Here is a 14618-nt window from a genome sequence, read left to right as displayed (position 1 = left end):
CTCTGCCGGACAATGGCCCGGCTCAGTCCGGGGTGGGGCTCTCCACTGCCCCCCAGGCCAGAGCATGGGGACGCACGGCTGTGCACGGGGACCGCCGGGTGACGTGTCGCGGTGCAAGCCCCCTGCCTGCGTTGCCACCTCGCGCCGGGACACGCGGGGTCCAACAAAGCACAGACTGGGGGGGTGGGAGGGATCTGGTCCAGTCCCCCCTCAAGGCAGGACCCATCCCCAGAGTTTTACCCCAGTTCCCCCGCCCAGGATCGAACTCGCAACCCCGCGTTCAGCCCGCCAGCGCTCAACCCCCTGAGCTATTCCCGCCTCCTGCGCCACGTGATCCGCTCTGATGCAACTTCCCCTCTGCGCCACCAGGGGGAGACACGGGCGAGAGGGGAACACCAGGGCAAAGCGCACGCGCACTAACAGGAGCCGCAAGTAGCAGTCGGGGCGCATGCGCCGCGATCGAGCGGGGCCCGGGCGAAAGCGGCGCGAAGGAAGCACGCACGCGCGCCGCGTCTCGGGCTGGATCGGGGGCTGCGCATGCGCGCAATCCCTCGCCGGGCAGCGGCGCCTGCGCAGAGCCGCTCGGAGGACCGAGCGAACATAGAGTGGGCGGCGCAGAGCGGTTCCACTTCCGGGGGCCGCCAGAGTTTTGTTTCCGGGGGCGGGCAGCGGCGGCGCCCGGCGGCGGAGCGCGGGGATGCCGGAGATCGGGATCCGCCATGTGGTGTCCGCGAGCAGCGCTGACCCGGTGCGGGGCAGACCATTCCCGGGGGGGGGCGGGCGGGCGGGCTGGGAGAGACCATTCCCCATGGGGGTGCGGGAGAGCTGAGCGGGGGAGACCATTCCCTGCGGGGGGAGGAGACGGGAGAAACCATTCGGGGCGGGCGGGAGAGACCATTCCCCATGGGGGTGCGGGGGAGACCATTCCCTGCGGGGGGGGGGGCGGAAGAGCCCATTCCGGGGGTGACGCCCTCTCCCCCCCCCCAGACTCACTGCGCCGAGAACCTGCTCAAGGCCGACACCTACCGCAAGTGGAAGGCGGCGCAGGCGGGCGAGAAGCAGCTGTCGGTCATCCTGCAGGTGAGACCCCCCCACACACCTCGGGGGGGCAGGACTCCTGGGTTCTCTCCCTGGGGGGAGGGGGCAAGGGGGAGCCAGGACTCCTGGGTTCTCTCCCTGGGGGGAGGGGGCAAGGGGGAGCCAGGACTCCTGGGTTCTCTCCCTGGGGGGAGGGGGCAAGGGGGAGCCAGGACTCCTGGGTTCTCTCCCTGGGGGGAGGGGGCAAGGGGGAGCCAGGACTCCTGGGTTCTCTCCCTGGGGGGAGGGGGCAAGGGGGAGCCAGGACTCCTGGGTTCTCTCCCTGGGGGGAGGGGGCAAGGGGGAGCCAGGACTCCTGGGTTCTCTCCCTCGGGGGGGGGGGCAAGGGGGAGCCAGGACTCCTGGGTTCTCTACCGGGGGGGAGGGGGCAAGGGGGAGCCAGGACTCCTGGGTTCTCTCCCTGGGGGGAGGGGGCAAGGGGGAGCCAGGACTCCTGGGTTCTCTTCCTGGGGGGAGGGGGCAAGGGGGAGCCAGGACTCCTGGGTTCTCTCCCTGGGGGCGGGGGCAAGGGGGAGCCAGGACTCCTGGGTTCTCTCCCTGGGGGCGGGGGCAAGGGGGAGCCAGGACTCCTGGGTTCTCTCCCTGGCTTTGGGAGGGGAGGGGGGTGTAGTGGTTAGAGCAGGAGGGGGACGGGGGAAGCCTGGACTCCTGGGTTCCCGCAGTGGGTTGGAAGCGGACCCTGGGTCGGCCCCGCATCCCTGACCCCGGATTCTCCCCCCCTCCTCCCGCGGCAGTTCGAGAAGGAGGAGCGGATCCACAGCATCGACGTGGGCAACGAGGGCTCGGCCTTCGTGGAGGTGCTGGCCGGCAGCTCCGCCTCGCCCAGCGAGCAGGACTACGAGGTGAGGGGGGGGGAAGCCGCGCGTGCCGGGCTTTGGGGAGCTCCCAAGTCTATGGTTGGGGGCAGAGAGGTGGATCTGGTTCAGTGAACCCTGTGGGGTGGGGCCCAGCTGAGCGACCTCAGGGGGCTTAACCCCTTAGGACTGAGGCAGCGACAGGATTTGGGGTGGGGGCTCTCAGGGGCTTACGGAGGCTTCTCTAACCCCGGTGGGTCCCGTCCCCCCCAGGTGCTGCTGGTCACCTCGTCCTTCATGTCGCCCTCGGAGAGCAAGGCCGGCACCAACCTCAACCGGGTCCGGATGTTTGGCCCGGACAAGCTGGTGAAAGCAGCAGCCGAGAAGAAATGGGACCGGGTGAAAATTGTCTGCACCCAGCCCTACACCAAGGTGGGACCCCTCCCGCCCCTGGGACCCCTCCCGCCCCTGGGACCCTGCTCCGCAGTACAGCCTGGTCTGGGGACCCCGGCACACTGGCCGGGCAGGGCGGAAGGGATTACACATGGGGGAGTGCGTGAGCCGCTGCCAGTGCCCCCGGCTCAAGCCAGGCGGGTGTGACGTTCCCCGGATACAGTCTGGACTGGGGAGCAGCTGTGTCCCCTTGGTTCTCTTTGACGTTGCTTTGCCTGCAGTCCTGGCCGACTCTCGCAGCCCACAGCTTGTAAAGTCGCCCCGAGCTGAGTGACAGGGATGTTCTCCTAGCCGCTCATGAGTGACACACAGGGCGGCACCCGCAAATCCTCTGTCCCGGCCTTGTCCCCCAGAAATGTGCGGCTTGTACTGCTCAGCACCCTCCTGGCCAGCACGAGCTCCTAGAAATCCCAGCAAAGGAAAGGGATTGTGCACCCGCCGAGGGGAGGGTCCCAAACACGCTGCTTTGGGCTGAACCATCAGAGAAGTTTGTTAACTGCAGAAAGCTCGATTCTAATTCATTACAAGTGATAAGGCATCAAAGTCGGAATGGGTTGCAAAGAAAAATAATTGCAGATAAACACGGAAGCGAATCCCTAATTTACCCAACGCAGTGAAATTAAAAGTAAAAGGGATTTTTCTCACCAAAAGCTTGTAGTAGATTTCACAGGCTGGATTTGCTTTCAGCCTGGGACCACCACCCCCCACCCCCCCGTGGTTCAGTGTCCTTCCAGTGACACTGATGTCATGAGCTTACTGTTTTTCGTTCCTTTACCCCTCTGTCCCCAACTATTACCCCTCACCTTGTGTACGGGACGCTTGGACTGTCTCTGCGGTGAAATGTACGTTATTTATTCATGCCTTCCCCCTGCCGGAGAATGGCTGCCAACACAGCTGATAGTTCCTTAACATCTGGTGGAGTATTGGTCTGACCTTTGTTGTCTCTGAAAAGCTAGTCTGTGGGCGTTCCCCAGAATCATAAGATGTTTTAGTAACATCATACAGTGAAAGCCCATAGCTGTACACACAGTGTTGTTACACACATTTTAACAGGACAATGGTGTTCAGCGGATTATGAGTTTTCAAATGATACCTCACAAAGCAGACTTTGTACCAAATGTATCGTAACCGTATAAAACTGGTGAACATGGGGTGCAGGGTGTGACAGTGGGGGGAGTGAGGTTTAGTGGTTAGACCGGGGGGGTGTTGGAGCCAGGACTCCTGGGTTCTCTCCCCAGCACTGGCAATGGGTCACCTTCTTTCTGGCTGATCTCCCCATAGACCCTGGCATATGGGCTGTGCTTTGTGAAGTTCCATTCGCCGCCTGAAAACAACGAAACCCAGTCAAAATCTGCCTCCCCGGTGAGTAACAGCTTCACCGGTGCCCCTCGCTCCTGCCCCTCAGCCCCTGCTAGCCCAGCCATGGGCTCCCTCCTCCCCTCCCCCAGCTCTGCCAGTGCCCCTCATTCCCGACCCGCAGCCCCTGCTAGCCCAGCCATGGGCTCCCTCCTCCCCTCCCCCAGCTCTGCCAGTGCCCCTCACTCCTGCCCCTCAGCCCCTGCTAGCCCAGCCTCGGACACCCTCCTCCCCTCCCCCAGCTCTGCCAGTGCCCCACTCCTGCCCCTCAGCCCCTGCCAGCCCTGCCCTGGGCTCCCCCCTCCCCCAAGCTCTGCCGGTGCCCCTCACTCCCGACCCGCAGCCCCTGCTAGCCCAGCCATGGGCTCCCCCCGCCCCCAATCTCTGCCGGTGCCCCTTACTCCTGAACCGCAGCCCCCTGCTAGCCCAGCCATGGGCTCCCTCCTCCCCTCCCCCAGCTCTGCCAGTGCCCCACTCCTGCCCCTCAGCCCCTGCTAGCCCAGCCATGGGCTCCCCCCGCCCCCAAGCTCTGCCAGTGCCCCTCACTCCTGCCCCTCAGCCCCTGCTAGCCCAGCCATGGGCTCCCCCCTCCCCCAAGCTCTGCCAGTGCCCCTCACTCCTGCCCCTCAGCCCCTGCTAGCCCAGCCATGGGCTCCCCCCGCCCCCAAGCTCTGCCGGTGCCCCTCACTCCCGACCCGCAGCCCCTGCTAGCCCAGCCCTGTGCATCTCTCTCCGTACAGAAGGTGACCAAGCTGGGCCACTTTAAGGTGAAGGACGAGGACAGCAGTTCTGCCTCAATGAGGCCTGGGGCCCTGTTCTTCAGCCGAGCTACCAAACCACTTCTCACACCGCCCAGAGGTACCACGAACCCCGGGGGGGGGGGGGGGGGGTGTCGTCTTGTGGGTTAGAATGGGATGGGGGCTGGGAGCCCGGACTCCTGGGTTCTCTGCCTGGCTCTGGGAGGGGAGTGGGGTCTAGTGGTTAGAGCAGGGGGGGCTGGGCGCCAGGGCTCCTGGGTTCTCTGCCCGGCTCTGGGAGGGGAGTGGGGTCTAGTGGTTAGAGCAGGGGGGGCTGGGCGCCAGGGCTCCTGGGTTCTCTGCCCGGCTCTGGGAGGGGAGTGGGGGCTAGTGGTTAGCGCAGGGGGGGCTGGGTGCCAGGGCTCCTGGGTTCTCTGCCCAGCTCTGGGAGGGGAGTGGGGGCTAGTGGTTAGAGGGGGGGCGGGGCGCCAGGGCTCCTGGGTTTTCTGCCCGGCTCTGGGAGGGGAGTGGGGACTAGTGGTTAGAGCAGGGGGGGCTGGGCGCCAGGGCTCCTGGGTTCTCTGCCCGGCTCTGGGAGGGGAGTGGGGTCTAGTGGTTAGAGCAAGGGGGCTGGGTGCCAGGGCTCCTGGGTTCTCTGCCAGGCTCTGGGAGGGGAGTGGGGGCTAGTGGTTAGAGCGGGGGGGCTGGGTGCCAGGGCTCCTGGGTTCTCTGCCCGGCTCTGGGAGGGGAGTGGGGGCTAGTGGTTAGAGCAGGGGGGCTGGGTGCCAGGGCTCCTGGGCTCTCTGCCCGGCTCTGGGAGGGGAGTGGGGGCTGGTGGTTACCCAGAGATCCCGGTTTCCGGGGGCTGTCCCCTGGCCGGTTAACTCTGGCTCCGCGTGCTTTGGCTGCGACGTCTCTTGTCTGCTGTCCCGTGCAGCCCCGCAGACGGAGGAACCGTCCCCCAGCTACGCCGTGGCCACCCTCCAGGCCAGCACACCCGGCGCCCCCTCCCCTTCCGCTGCAGAGAAACCCACCGCCAGGACCTCCCCCAGCCGCGCCGCAGCCTCCCCCAAGGTACAGTCCTCGCCCGGGCGCGGGCGCTCCCTCACACTGGGGGGGCTGCCGGAACCCGGGGTAAATCCCCATCTGTCTGTTCACCCTGGGACTGAGGCCCCAGTGCTCACCGGGGGGGACGCGTCCCCGAGGGGCGCGGGGGAGTCTCCGTCCCGGCAGTTTCTCAGTCGCGACGGGGGTTCCTTGGTGAGATCGGCCCTAGGAGTGATTCGGGAGCCGGTCTCTGGCCCGGGCTGTCAGGAGCAGGCTGACGGGCACGGCTGGCCCTGCTGGCCTGGGAATGTCGCCGTCTGTATGAACCCTGGTACCCGGGCCGGATCCCATCGCTGGGGACTGCATTCTGGTACCCACAATCCGCTGCATTGCAGGTTTGCTCGGGTACGGGGTTCTCCTTTGCTTTTTGTCTTAAAGCAACCGCACCTCAGCACCCAGTGAGGGATCCCCGTGTAAACAGGCACCATGCCCCACCCCAGAGGTGGCTGCACCTCAGCACCCAGTGAGTTATCCCCGTGTAAACAGGCACCATGCCCCACCCCAGAGGTGGCTGCACCTCAGCCCCCGGTGAGGGATCCCTGATAAACAGACACCATGCCCCACCCCAGAGGTGGCTGCATCTCAGCCCCCGTGAGGGATCCCTGTGTAAACAGGCACCATGCCCCACCCCAGAGGTGGCTGCATCTCAGCCCCCGTGAGGGATCCCTGTGTAAACAGGCACCATGCCCCACCCCAGAGGTGGCTGCACCTCAGCCCCCGTGAGGGATCCCTGTGTAAACAGGCACCATGCCCCACCCCAGAGGTGGCTGCATCTCAGCCCCTGTGAGGGATCCCTGTGTAAACAGGCACCATGCCCCACCCCAGAGGTGGCTGCACCTCAGCCCCCGGTGAGGGATCCCTGATAAACAGGCACCATGCCCCACCCCAGAGGTGGCTGCACCTCAGCACCCAGTGAGGGATCCCTGTGTAAACAGGCACCATGCCCCACCCCAGAGGTGGCTGCATCTCAGCCCCCGTGAGGGATCCCTGATAAACAGCCCCCCCCAGAGGTGGCTGCACCTCAGCACCCAGTGAGGGATCCCTGTGTAAACAGGCACCATGCCCCACCCCAGAGGTGGCTGCACCTCAGCACCCAGTGAGGGATCCCTGATAAACAGCCCCCCCGGAGGTGGCTGCGGTCAGGAATCCAGTGCAGATCATACCAGATATTTACCTTTCGCTTCTGACCCACTTTTCTTCCCCCTCAGGATCCGGCTCCCCCCAAGAGGAAGTTTGAGTTCAGCAAGGAGAACTCGTCCCCCGTCTCTGCTCGGAAACCTGACGCCGAGGCCCCCCCCCCCACGCAGCCGGCCCCCAAGAAGCCCAAAGGTGAGAGGGACTCCTGGGTTCTGTCCCCGGCGCTGGCATCGAGGTCTGTCGCTGGGGGGGGCGGATGTGTCACTCATTGGGCAGGGCGTTCCAGCCGGCTCAGGTGTCCCAGTGGGCGGGTGTTATCGCTACCCCCCCCATTGTCCTCCCCCAGCCCCAGAGCCGCCCCCCCGCAGGCCGCCAGCCCCCAAGAAGCAGCCGAAGGAGCCATCGCCGGAAGGGGCGGGGGAGGAGTTTCATCGCCTCCTGCAGGGGACGGTCTTCGTGCTGAGCGGCTTCCAGAACCCCTTCCGCTCCGAGCTGCGGGACAAGGCGCTGGAGATGGGGGCCAAGTACCGGCCCGACTGGACCCCCGACAGCACCCACCTCATGTAGGTACCGCCGGCTCCCCGCCCCCGCCCGGCCGGGACCCCCGGCAGCACCCGCCTCGTGTAGGTACCGCCGGCTCCCCTCCCCCGCCCGGCCGGGACCCCCGGCAGCACCCGCCTCGTGTAGGTACCGCCGGCTCCCCTCCTCCGCCCGGCCGGGACCCCCGACAGCACCCGCCTCACGTAGGTACCGCCGGCTCCCCTCCCCCGCCCGGCCGGGACCCCCGGCAGCACCCGCCTCACGTAGGTACCGCCGGCTCCCCGCCCCCGCCCGGCCGGGACCCCCGGCAGCACCCGCCTCGTGTAGGTACCGCCGGCTCCCTTCCCCGCCTGGCCGGGACCCCCGGCAGCACCCGCCTCGTGTAGGTACCGCCGGCTCCCCTCCCCCGCCCGGCCGGGACCCCCGGCAGCACCCGCCTCGTGTAGGTACCGCCGGCTCCCCTCTCCCGCCGGGCCGGGACCCCCGGCAGCACCCGCCTCGTGTAGGTACCGCCGGCTCCCCTCCCCCGCCCGGCCGGGACCCCCGACAGCACCCGCCTCGTGTAGGTACCGCCGGCTCCCCGCCCCCGCCCGGCCGGGACCCCCGGCAGCACCCGCCTCGTGTAGGTACCGCCGGCTCCCCTCCCCCGCCCGGCCGGGACCCCCGACCGCACCTGCCTCGTGTACGTACCGCCGGCTCCCGTCCCCCACCCGGCCGGGACCCCCCGACAGCACCCGCCTCACGTAGGTACCGCCGGCTCCCCTCCCCCGCCCGGCCGGGACCCCCGGCAGCACCTGCCTCGTGTACGTACCGCCGGCTCCCTTCCCCCGCCCGGCCGGGACCCCCCGACAGCACCCACCTCATGTAGGTACCGCCGGCTCCCATCCCCCGCCCGGCCGGGACCCCCGGCAGCACCTGCCTCGTGTACGTACCGCCGGCTCCCTTCCCCCGCCCGGCCGGGACCCCCCGACAGCACCCGCCTCACGTAGGTACCGCCGGCTCCCCTCCCCCGCCCGGCCGGGACCCCCGGCAGCACCTGCCTCGTGTACGTACCGCCGGCTCCCTTCCCCCGCCCGGCCGGGACCCCCCGACAGCACCCACCTCATGTAGGTACCGCCGGCTCCCTTCCCCCGCCCGGCCGGGACCCCCGGCAGCACCTGCCTCGTGTACGTACCGCCGGCTCCCTTCCCCCGCCCGGCCGGGACCCCCCGACAGCACCCGCCTCACGTAGGTACCGCCGGCTCCCCTCCCTCGCCCGGCCGGGACCCCCGGCAGCACCCGCCTCGTGTAGGTACCGCCGGCTCCCCTCCCCCGCCCGGCCGGCCGGGACCCCCCAGCCAGCCCCACTGGACCCCCGGCAGCACCCGCCTCACGTAGGTACCGCCGGCTCCCCGCCCCCGCCCGGCCGGGACCCCCGGCAGCACCCACCTCGTGGGCCCCGACCTTCTGCCAGTGCAGCCGGCGCTGCCCAGGCTGATGAACCCTGCGTAGCCCTGACCCCGTGGGCGCACTCAGACCCCAGGAGCAGAGCAGCATGGCTGCACCTTCCCAACTGTGTGCTGTGCGAGGAACCCAGGAGTCCTGGCTCCCAGCCCTCCCCCATCCCCCTCCCAGAGCTGGGGAAAGAACCCAGGAGTCCTGCTGCCTCGATCTATCCCTCCTGCCTCCAAACGGCTGTGGGGGGGGGGTGCTCTGATCTCCCTTCTGCGTCCCTCCCCCCAGCTGCGCCTTCGCCAACACCCCCAAGTACAGCCAGGTGAAGGGCCGCGGGGGCACCATCGTGCGCAAGGAGTGGGTGCTGGACTGTCACCGGGCCCGGCGGCGCCTGCCCTGCAAACGGTGAGGGGGGGCACCCCTCGGCCAGTGGGGCTGGGGGGGGCCGTCGGGGGGGGGCGCTCCTCGGCCCGGGGGGCTGGGGGGGCCGTCCAGGGGGGGCGCCCCGCGGCCAGTGGGGCTGGGGGGGCCGTCCAGGGGGGGGCGCCCCTCGGCCAGTGGGGCTGGGGGGGCCGTCCGGGGGGGCGCCCCTCGGCCAGTGGGGCTGGGGGGGGCCCCCCTCGGCCAGTGGGGCTGGGGGGGGCCCCCCTCGGCCAGTGGGGCTGGGGGGGGCCCCCCTCGGCCAGTGGGGCTGGGGGGGGCCCCCCTCGGCCCGGGGGGGTGGGGGGGGCCCCCCTCGGCCAGTGGGGCTGGGGGGGGCCCCCCTCGGCCAGTGGGGCTGGGGGGGGCCCCCCTCGGCCAGTGGGGCTGGGGGGGGCCCCCCTCGGCCAGTGGGGCTGGGGGGGGCCATGCAGGAGCTCTCAGCAATGGCGGAGGCTCGGGGGGTTATATGCGATCAGGGTCAGGTGGGGAGCTGGACCGGTGCTGGGGGTCTTTGGGGGCAATCAGTGATGGCTGGAACCCAGGGGGTTCAGTCCTGTTGTGGGGCTCGGGTGGGGGCTGGGGGGGCCGTAGGGGGTTCGTTCGGTTTGGGGGTGACCGAGGGGTGCACCCTGGCAGGTACCTAATGGGCGGGCCGCCCGCCTCAGGCAGCGAGGAAGAAGAGGAGAGCGAGGAAGAGCCGCCCGCCCGGCCCCGCAAGACCCCCTCCCCCCGACAGGTAGGGGGCGTCAGGTGGGGTGGGGGGTGGGGCTGGGAGCCAGGACTCCTGGGTTCTCTCCCCAGCTCTCGGGGTGGGGTGGAGTCTAGTGGTGAGAGTGGGGGGCTGGGAGCCAGGACTCCTGGGTTCTCTCCCCAGCTCTGGGGGTGGGGTGGGGTCTAGTGGTTAGAGCGGGGGGTTGGGAGCCAGGACTCCTGGGTTCTCTCCCCAGTTCTGGGGGTGGGGTGGGGTCTAGTGGTTAGAGCGGGGGGCTGGGAGCCAGGACTCCTGGGTTCTCTCCCCAGTTCTGGGGGTGGGGTGGAGTCTAGTGGTTAGAGCGGGGGGCTGGGAGCCAGGACTCCTGGGTTCTCTCCCCAGTTCTGGGGGTGGGGTCTGGTGGTTAGAGCAGTGGGGGCTGGGAGCCAGGACTCCTGGGTTCTCTCCCCAGCTCTGGGGGTGGGGTGGGGTCTAGCTCCCCAAGCCCCTGCCCCCCACGACACCCCCTCACACAGCCCCCCCCCTCCCCCCCTCGGACCTTTCTCTTGCAGGGAGCCGGGCTGCCCAGCTCCAACCACCAGGGCAAGGCGCCTGCCAGGGCCCAGCCGCCTCGGGGTGAGTCCTCGGGGGAGGAGACAGAGCCCGGCACCTCCCGGGCCCACGCCGGCAACTCGCGGGCCGGGGGGGAGAGCTCCACGGACAGCGGGGAGCCCGCAGGTAGGGAGAGACCCCAGGAGTCCTGGCTCCCTGCCCCGGGAGGTGGCCCCAGTGCCGGGGGGTGGCTGGGACTGATTTCCCGTCCTGTTCTCCAGGGGCCAGAGACAGCGGGGAGGGCGACTCCGGCGACACGGACGACGAGCTGAGGAGGTGGGTACAGCAGAGCGTGGCCACCGCTGAGTTGGGGGCCATGGGGGCTGATCTAGTGAGGGGGCGGGGACAGGAGGGATGGAAAAAGGGTCCTGGGGGAGATTCCCCCCCCCCCCCCATTCATTCTGGGGAGGGACTCCTGGGTTCTCTCCCTAGCTCGGGGGCGTGGGGTGTAGTGGCTAGAGCAGGGGGGCTGGGAGCCAGCACTCCTGGGTTCTATCACTGGCTTTGGGGGGGGGGGGTGAGGTAGGGCAGAGGAGGGGGAGCTGAGGGGGGGTGTCCGCCCCCCAGCTGACCCACACTCCCTGATGCAGGGTGGAGGAGGAGCACCGCAAGAAGCAGCAAGCGGGTCGGGAGGCGACTCCGGACCCCGACGATGACCCGTACGGCGGCTCCACGGACGAGAACACGGATGTGGAAGAGGAGCCGGATCAGCCCATCCCGGAGCTGCCTGGTATGTGGGGTGGGACATGGGGACTCTGGCTTCCGTCCGGCCCCATGGCGGGCACTGGCTTTCTCTGGGGGCGAGGAGTGGGGCCTGGGGCCCATCTCCGCTAGTGGGTGAGAGTCTGAGTTGAACACATGGAGATTTTAATATCCTGCGGCAGTGAGTCCCACGGGTGAACACGGCACGAATCTGACAGGGAGACACCCACGCGGGTTTGTAGCATCCAGCTCCTCACGTTAACCCCTTTCCTCCTCTCCAGATTTCTTTGTGGGCAAACGCTTTTTCCTGTATGGAGATTTCCCGGCCCAGGAACGACGCCTCCTGAATCGCTACATCACGGCGTTCAATGGGTGAGGGGCGGGCCACGGGGGCCTCAGGCCGTCACGGCAGCTGGGCCCTCCACCCAGACGCGAACCCAGGAGTCCGGGTGAAATTCCACAGGGTGTGGGTTTCGCTCCCGACGTCCCTTTTGTAGTTATGAAATTACCCTCACCGCTGTCCTAAGCGTGATCTGCTGCTGGGAGGGGGTTAAACAGCCTCCGTGCTGCGTCCCACCCCAGAGACAGCTGCATCTCGTGCCAGACACATGGCCATGTTCAGCGAGCAATTCTTTCCTAACCGATGGAAGTAAGGGCTGGGGTAGCAGGGGCTGCGGGTCGGGAGTGAGGGGCAGGCGGAGCTCGGGGGGGCTGCGGGTCGGGAGTGAGGGGCGGGCGGAGTGAGGGGGCGGCTGTGGGTCGGGAGTGAGGGGTGCAGGCAGTGCTCGGGGCGGGGGCTGGGGGTCGGGAGTGGGGGATGCGGGCAGAGCTCGAGGTGGGGGGCTGGGGGTCGGGAGTGAGGGGGCGGGCGGAGCTGGGGGGGATCTGGGGGTCGGGAGTGAGGGGGCGGGCGGAGCTGGGGGGGATCTGGGGGTCGGGAGTGTGGGGTGCAGGCAGAGCTCGAGAGGGGGGGCTGGGGGTCGGTAGCTGGGGGGTCTCACTCCCGTTCTGCCCCCAGGGAGCTGCAGGGCTACATGAGCGAGCGGGTGAACTACGTGGTCACGGCCCAGGAGTGGGACGACACCTTCGAGGAGGTGAGAGGGCCTCCCCTGCCCCCCAGCCCCAAACAGCGCCCCCCGTGGGTGAGGTACACGGGGCCTCCCCTGGCGCGGGCAGGGGGCTGGGACACGGAGCCTTTAACCTGTAATGCAGGGTGTAGACTAGTGTCTCTGGAGCCAGGACTCCTGGGTTCTGGCCTGACTGGGAGAGGGAGTGGGGTCTAGTGGTCGGGGGGTGAGGGGGCAGAGTGGGGAGCTAGGGGCTCAGAGCAGGGGGCTGGGAGCCAGGACTCCTGGGTTCTCTGGGAGGGGGGTGGGGGCCAGGGGCTCAGAGCAGGGGGGCTGGGAGCCAGGACTCCTGGGTTCTCTGGGAGGGGGGTGGCGCCCAGGGGCGCAGAGCCGGGGGGCTGGGAGCCAGGACTCCTGGGTTCTCTGGGAGGGGGGCGGGGGCCAGGGGCTCAGAGCAGGGGGGGCTGGGAGCCAGGACTCCTGGGTTCTCTGGGAGGGGGGTGGGGGCCAGGGGCTCAGAGCAGGGGGGCTGGGAGCCAGGACTCCTGGGTTCTCTGGGAGGGGGGCGGGGGCCAGGGGCTCAGAGCAGGGGGGGCTGGGAGCCAGGACTCCTGGGTTCTCGGGGGGGGGGGGGGCTCAGAGCGGGGGGGCTGCTCCGGCTCTGCTCTCACGGCCCTGCCTTCGCCCCCCGCAGGCCCTGAACGACAACGCCAACCTCTCCTTCGTCCGCCCTCGCTGGATCTACACCTGCAGCGAGCGCCAGCGGCTCGTCCCGCACCAGCCGTACGTGGTGGTGCCGCGAGCGTAGGGCGGCGCTGGGGGTCCCGCTGGCGCGGGGGGGCTGGGCGCTCCCCTGTGTACAGACATCACGCCAGGCGGGGGCAGTTTTCACTGTTCTTGGTCCCTGCCTCGGCCTCCTGTTTGCAGCAATGGCAGGGGCTGAGCTGGGCTGTGCCGGGGCAGGGCTGCCCCCAATGTACCCACCTCCCCCGGCCAGACTCCCTGTTCCCCTCAATATCCCCCCCTCTCCAAGGCACCCTCAGCCCCCGCCTCTATCCCCTTTTCCGCCAGCGCCGTCATTTCTACCCCTCGGGTTAAGCCGGAATTGATTGTGTGCGGACGCCCCCGCGGGGACTTGAACCCGGCTTCTCGCTGGTCGCCTGCCGTTCGAACCGGGCTCTGCAGCCAGGTGGGCTCCCCCCGTCCCCTGCACCCGTGTGAGTTAAATCCACGGGGCTCCAGCTGGCCGGAGTCTGGGCCTGGCGGTGGGGAGCCCGAGGGGCTGGGTTAGAGGCTAAACTCCGGAGAATTTACCAACCCAAAGGAAATGCAGGAAACCTTCCCTCCCTGCCTTACCGCCCTGGGATCAGGGCATCCGGGGGCCGCCCTGGGATCGGTGCGGCCGGGGATCCGTGCGGCCGGGGATCGGAGTGACCGGGGGCTCCCCTGGGATCGGTGCAGCCGGGGATCCGTGCGGCCGGGGGCCGCTTCGCACCGTGAATTTCCACCGAGCCGTGGGGGGGTGAGTTCAGGTCTTAGCATTTGCTCTGGGCAAGGAAATCAGGCTGGTGAGTTTCCTTCCCTCTCTCCCTGGTGGGAGGGGCCCCAGGTGGGGGTGTCTGGTCAGTTTCAGTCCCTGGTCAGTTTCAGGCTGGTGGGAGGGGCCCCAGGTGGGGGTGTCTGGTCAGTTTCCCAGTTGCTGTGGGTCTGTCTGGATGGTTTTCCCTCCCTCCCTTTCTCCTGCCCCAGAGCCTGGGGGACTGTTTGTATTTGGGGGGCAGGGCGGGGGGAAGCTCTTTTATACAGTATTTTCTTTGCGCGAAATAAACCGTTTTCAGGTGACGCTTGGTTTAAAAAAAACCTTTAATGGGGGTGGGGCTGGTCTCCCCTGGCCTGGGCCCCATATGGAATAACAAGTCCTGGGCCCCCTACCTCACGCCGCAGCCGAGGCGTGGCCCTGGGGTGCGCTAGGGGGCCCCACGTCCTTTGAAAGGAGACCTGCTGCGGCTGAGCCCCCCAGCTCTGTGCCCCCATGAACCCACCTCCCCCAGAGCTGCTTGGAAAAGGGGGCCCTGCTGCCATGAAAGCTGAACCCCCCCCCCCCCCCCACGCCTCACTGTATTGAAGCTCCATCCCCTCGGCTGCCCCATTTCTGCACGACCCCCATCTCCAGCTGTGGAGCCATAACTCCTCCGTCCCCCTCTGAGCTCTAGTGGGGGGTGGGGGGGCTCCGCACGTTCAGGTCTGGCCTGGGCAGGGGAATCCAGCCGGGTGCCCCATGATGCTTTCCTGACTCAGCCCAGCCATGGGGAGAAGAGATGTGCATGGGGGTCCTGAGCCAGAGCCCAGCTCAGCTGCTCCCCACACCACTGGAGGGGGGGTGTCCTTTGCTGCAGGGCCAGTGTGTCTCCTAACTAAACCTGTTAACGAGCCCAGGTGTGGCCCCCTCGTGTTGATCTGACCCCAC

General features: G+C 68.5%; 1 protein-coding gene across 2 annotated transcripts; it reads left to right on the top strand.

The window, feature by feature from the left end:
- The first annotated feature begins 572 nt into the window (after positions 1–572).
- Positions 573–13569, top strand: LOC123351596 (DNA repair protein XRCC1-like). Of its 2 annotated transcripts, XM_044991055.1 has the most exons (17): positions 573–748; positions 988–1080; positions 1833–1940; positions 2166–2324; positions 3627–3707; positions 4442–4559; positions 5376–5512; positions 6754–6874; positions 7029–7245; positions 8945–9061; positions 9716–9815; positions 10343–10508; positions 10604–10658; positions 10973–11112; positions 11366–11456; positions 12103–12178; positions 12846–13569. In XM_044991055.1, exons 1-17 carry the CDS (start codon positions 698–700, stop codon positions 12957–12959), a joined length of 1944 nt encoding a protein of 647 aa, XP_044846990.1. In that variant the 5' UTR covers positions 573–697; the 3' UTR covers positions 12960–13569. The 2 variants fall into 2 exon arrangements, 1 of the variants encoding a protein (XP_044846990.1); XR_006574042.1 differs by lacking the exon at positions 10604–10658 and having other exon boundaries at positions 10343–10406; positions 12846–12910.
- The last annotated feature ends 1049 nt before the right edge of the window (positions 13570–14618 follow it).

Source organism: Mauremys mutica, chromosome 17, assembly GCF_020497125.1.
Source record: "Mauremys mutica isolate MM-2020 ecotype Southern chromosome 17, ASM2049712v1, whole genome shotgun sequence".
Classification (NCBI taxonomy): domain Eukaryota; kingdom Metazoa; phylum Chordata; order Testudines; family Geoemydidae; genus Mauremys; species Mauremys mutica.
The sequence above is the reverse complement of the archived record's forward strand: the minus strand, read 5'-3'. Positions and strand labels throughout refer to the sequence as shown.

Coding starts and splice junctions, on each gene's coding strand:
- LOC123351596 (XM_044991055.1), top strand. CDS start 698: ATGCCGGAGATCGGGATCCGCCATGTGGTGTCCGCGAGCAGCGCTGAC. Junction 1,081..1,832: donor AGCTGTCGGTCATCCTGCAG/GTGAGACCCCCC, acceptor CTCCCGCGGCAG/TTCGAGAAGGAGGAGCGGAT. Junction 4,560..5,375: donor ACTTCTCACACCGCCCAGAG/GTACCACGAACC, acceptor TGTCCCGTGCAG/CCCCGCAGACGGAGGAACCG.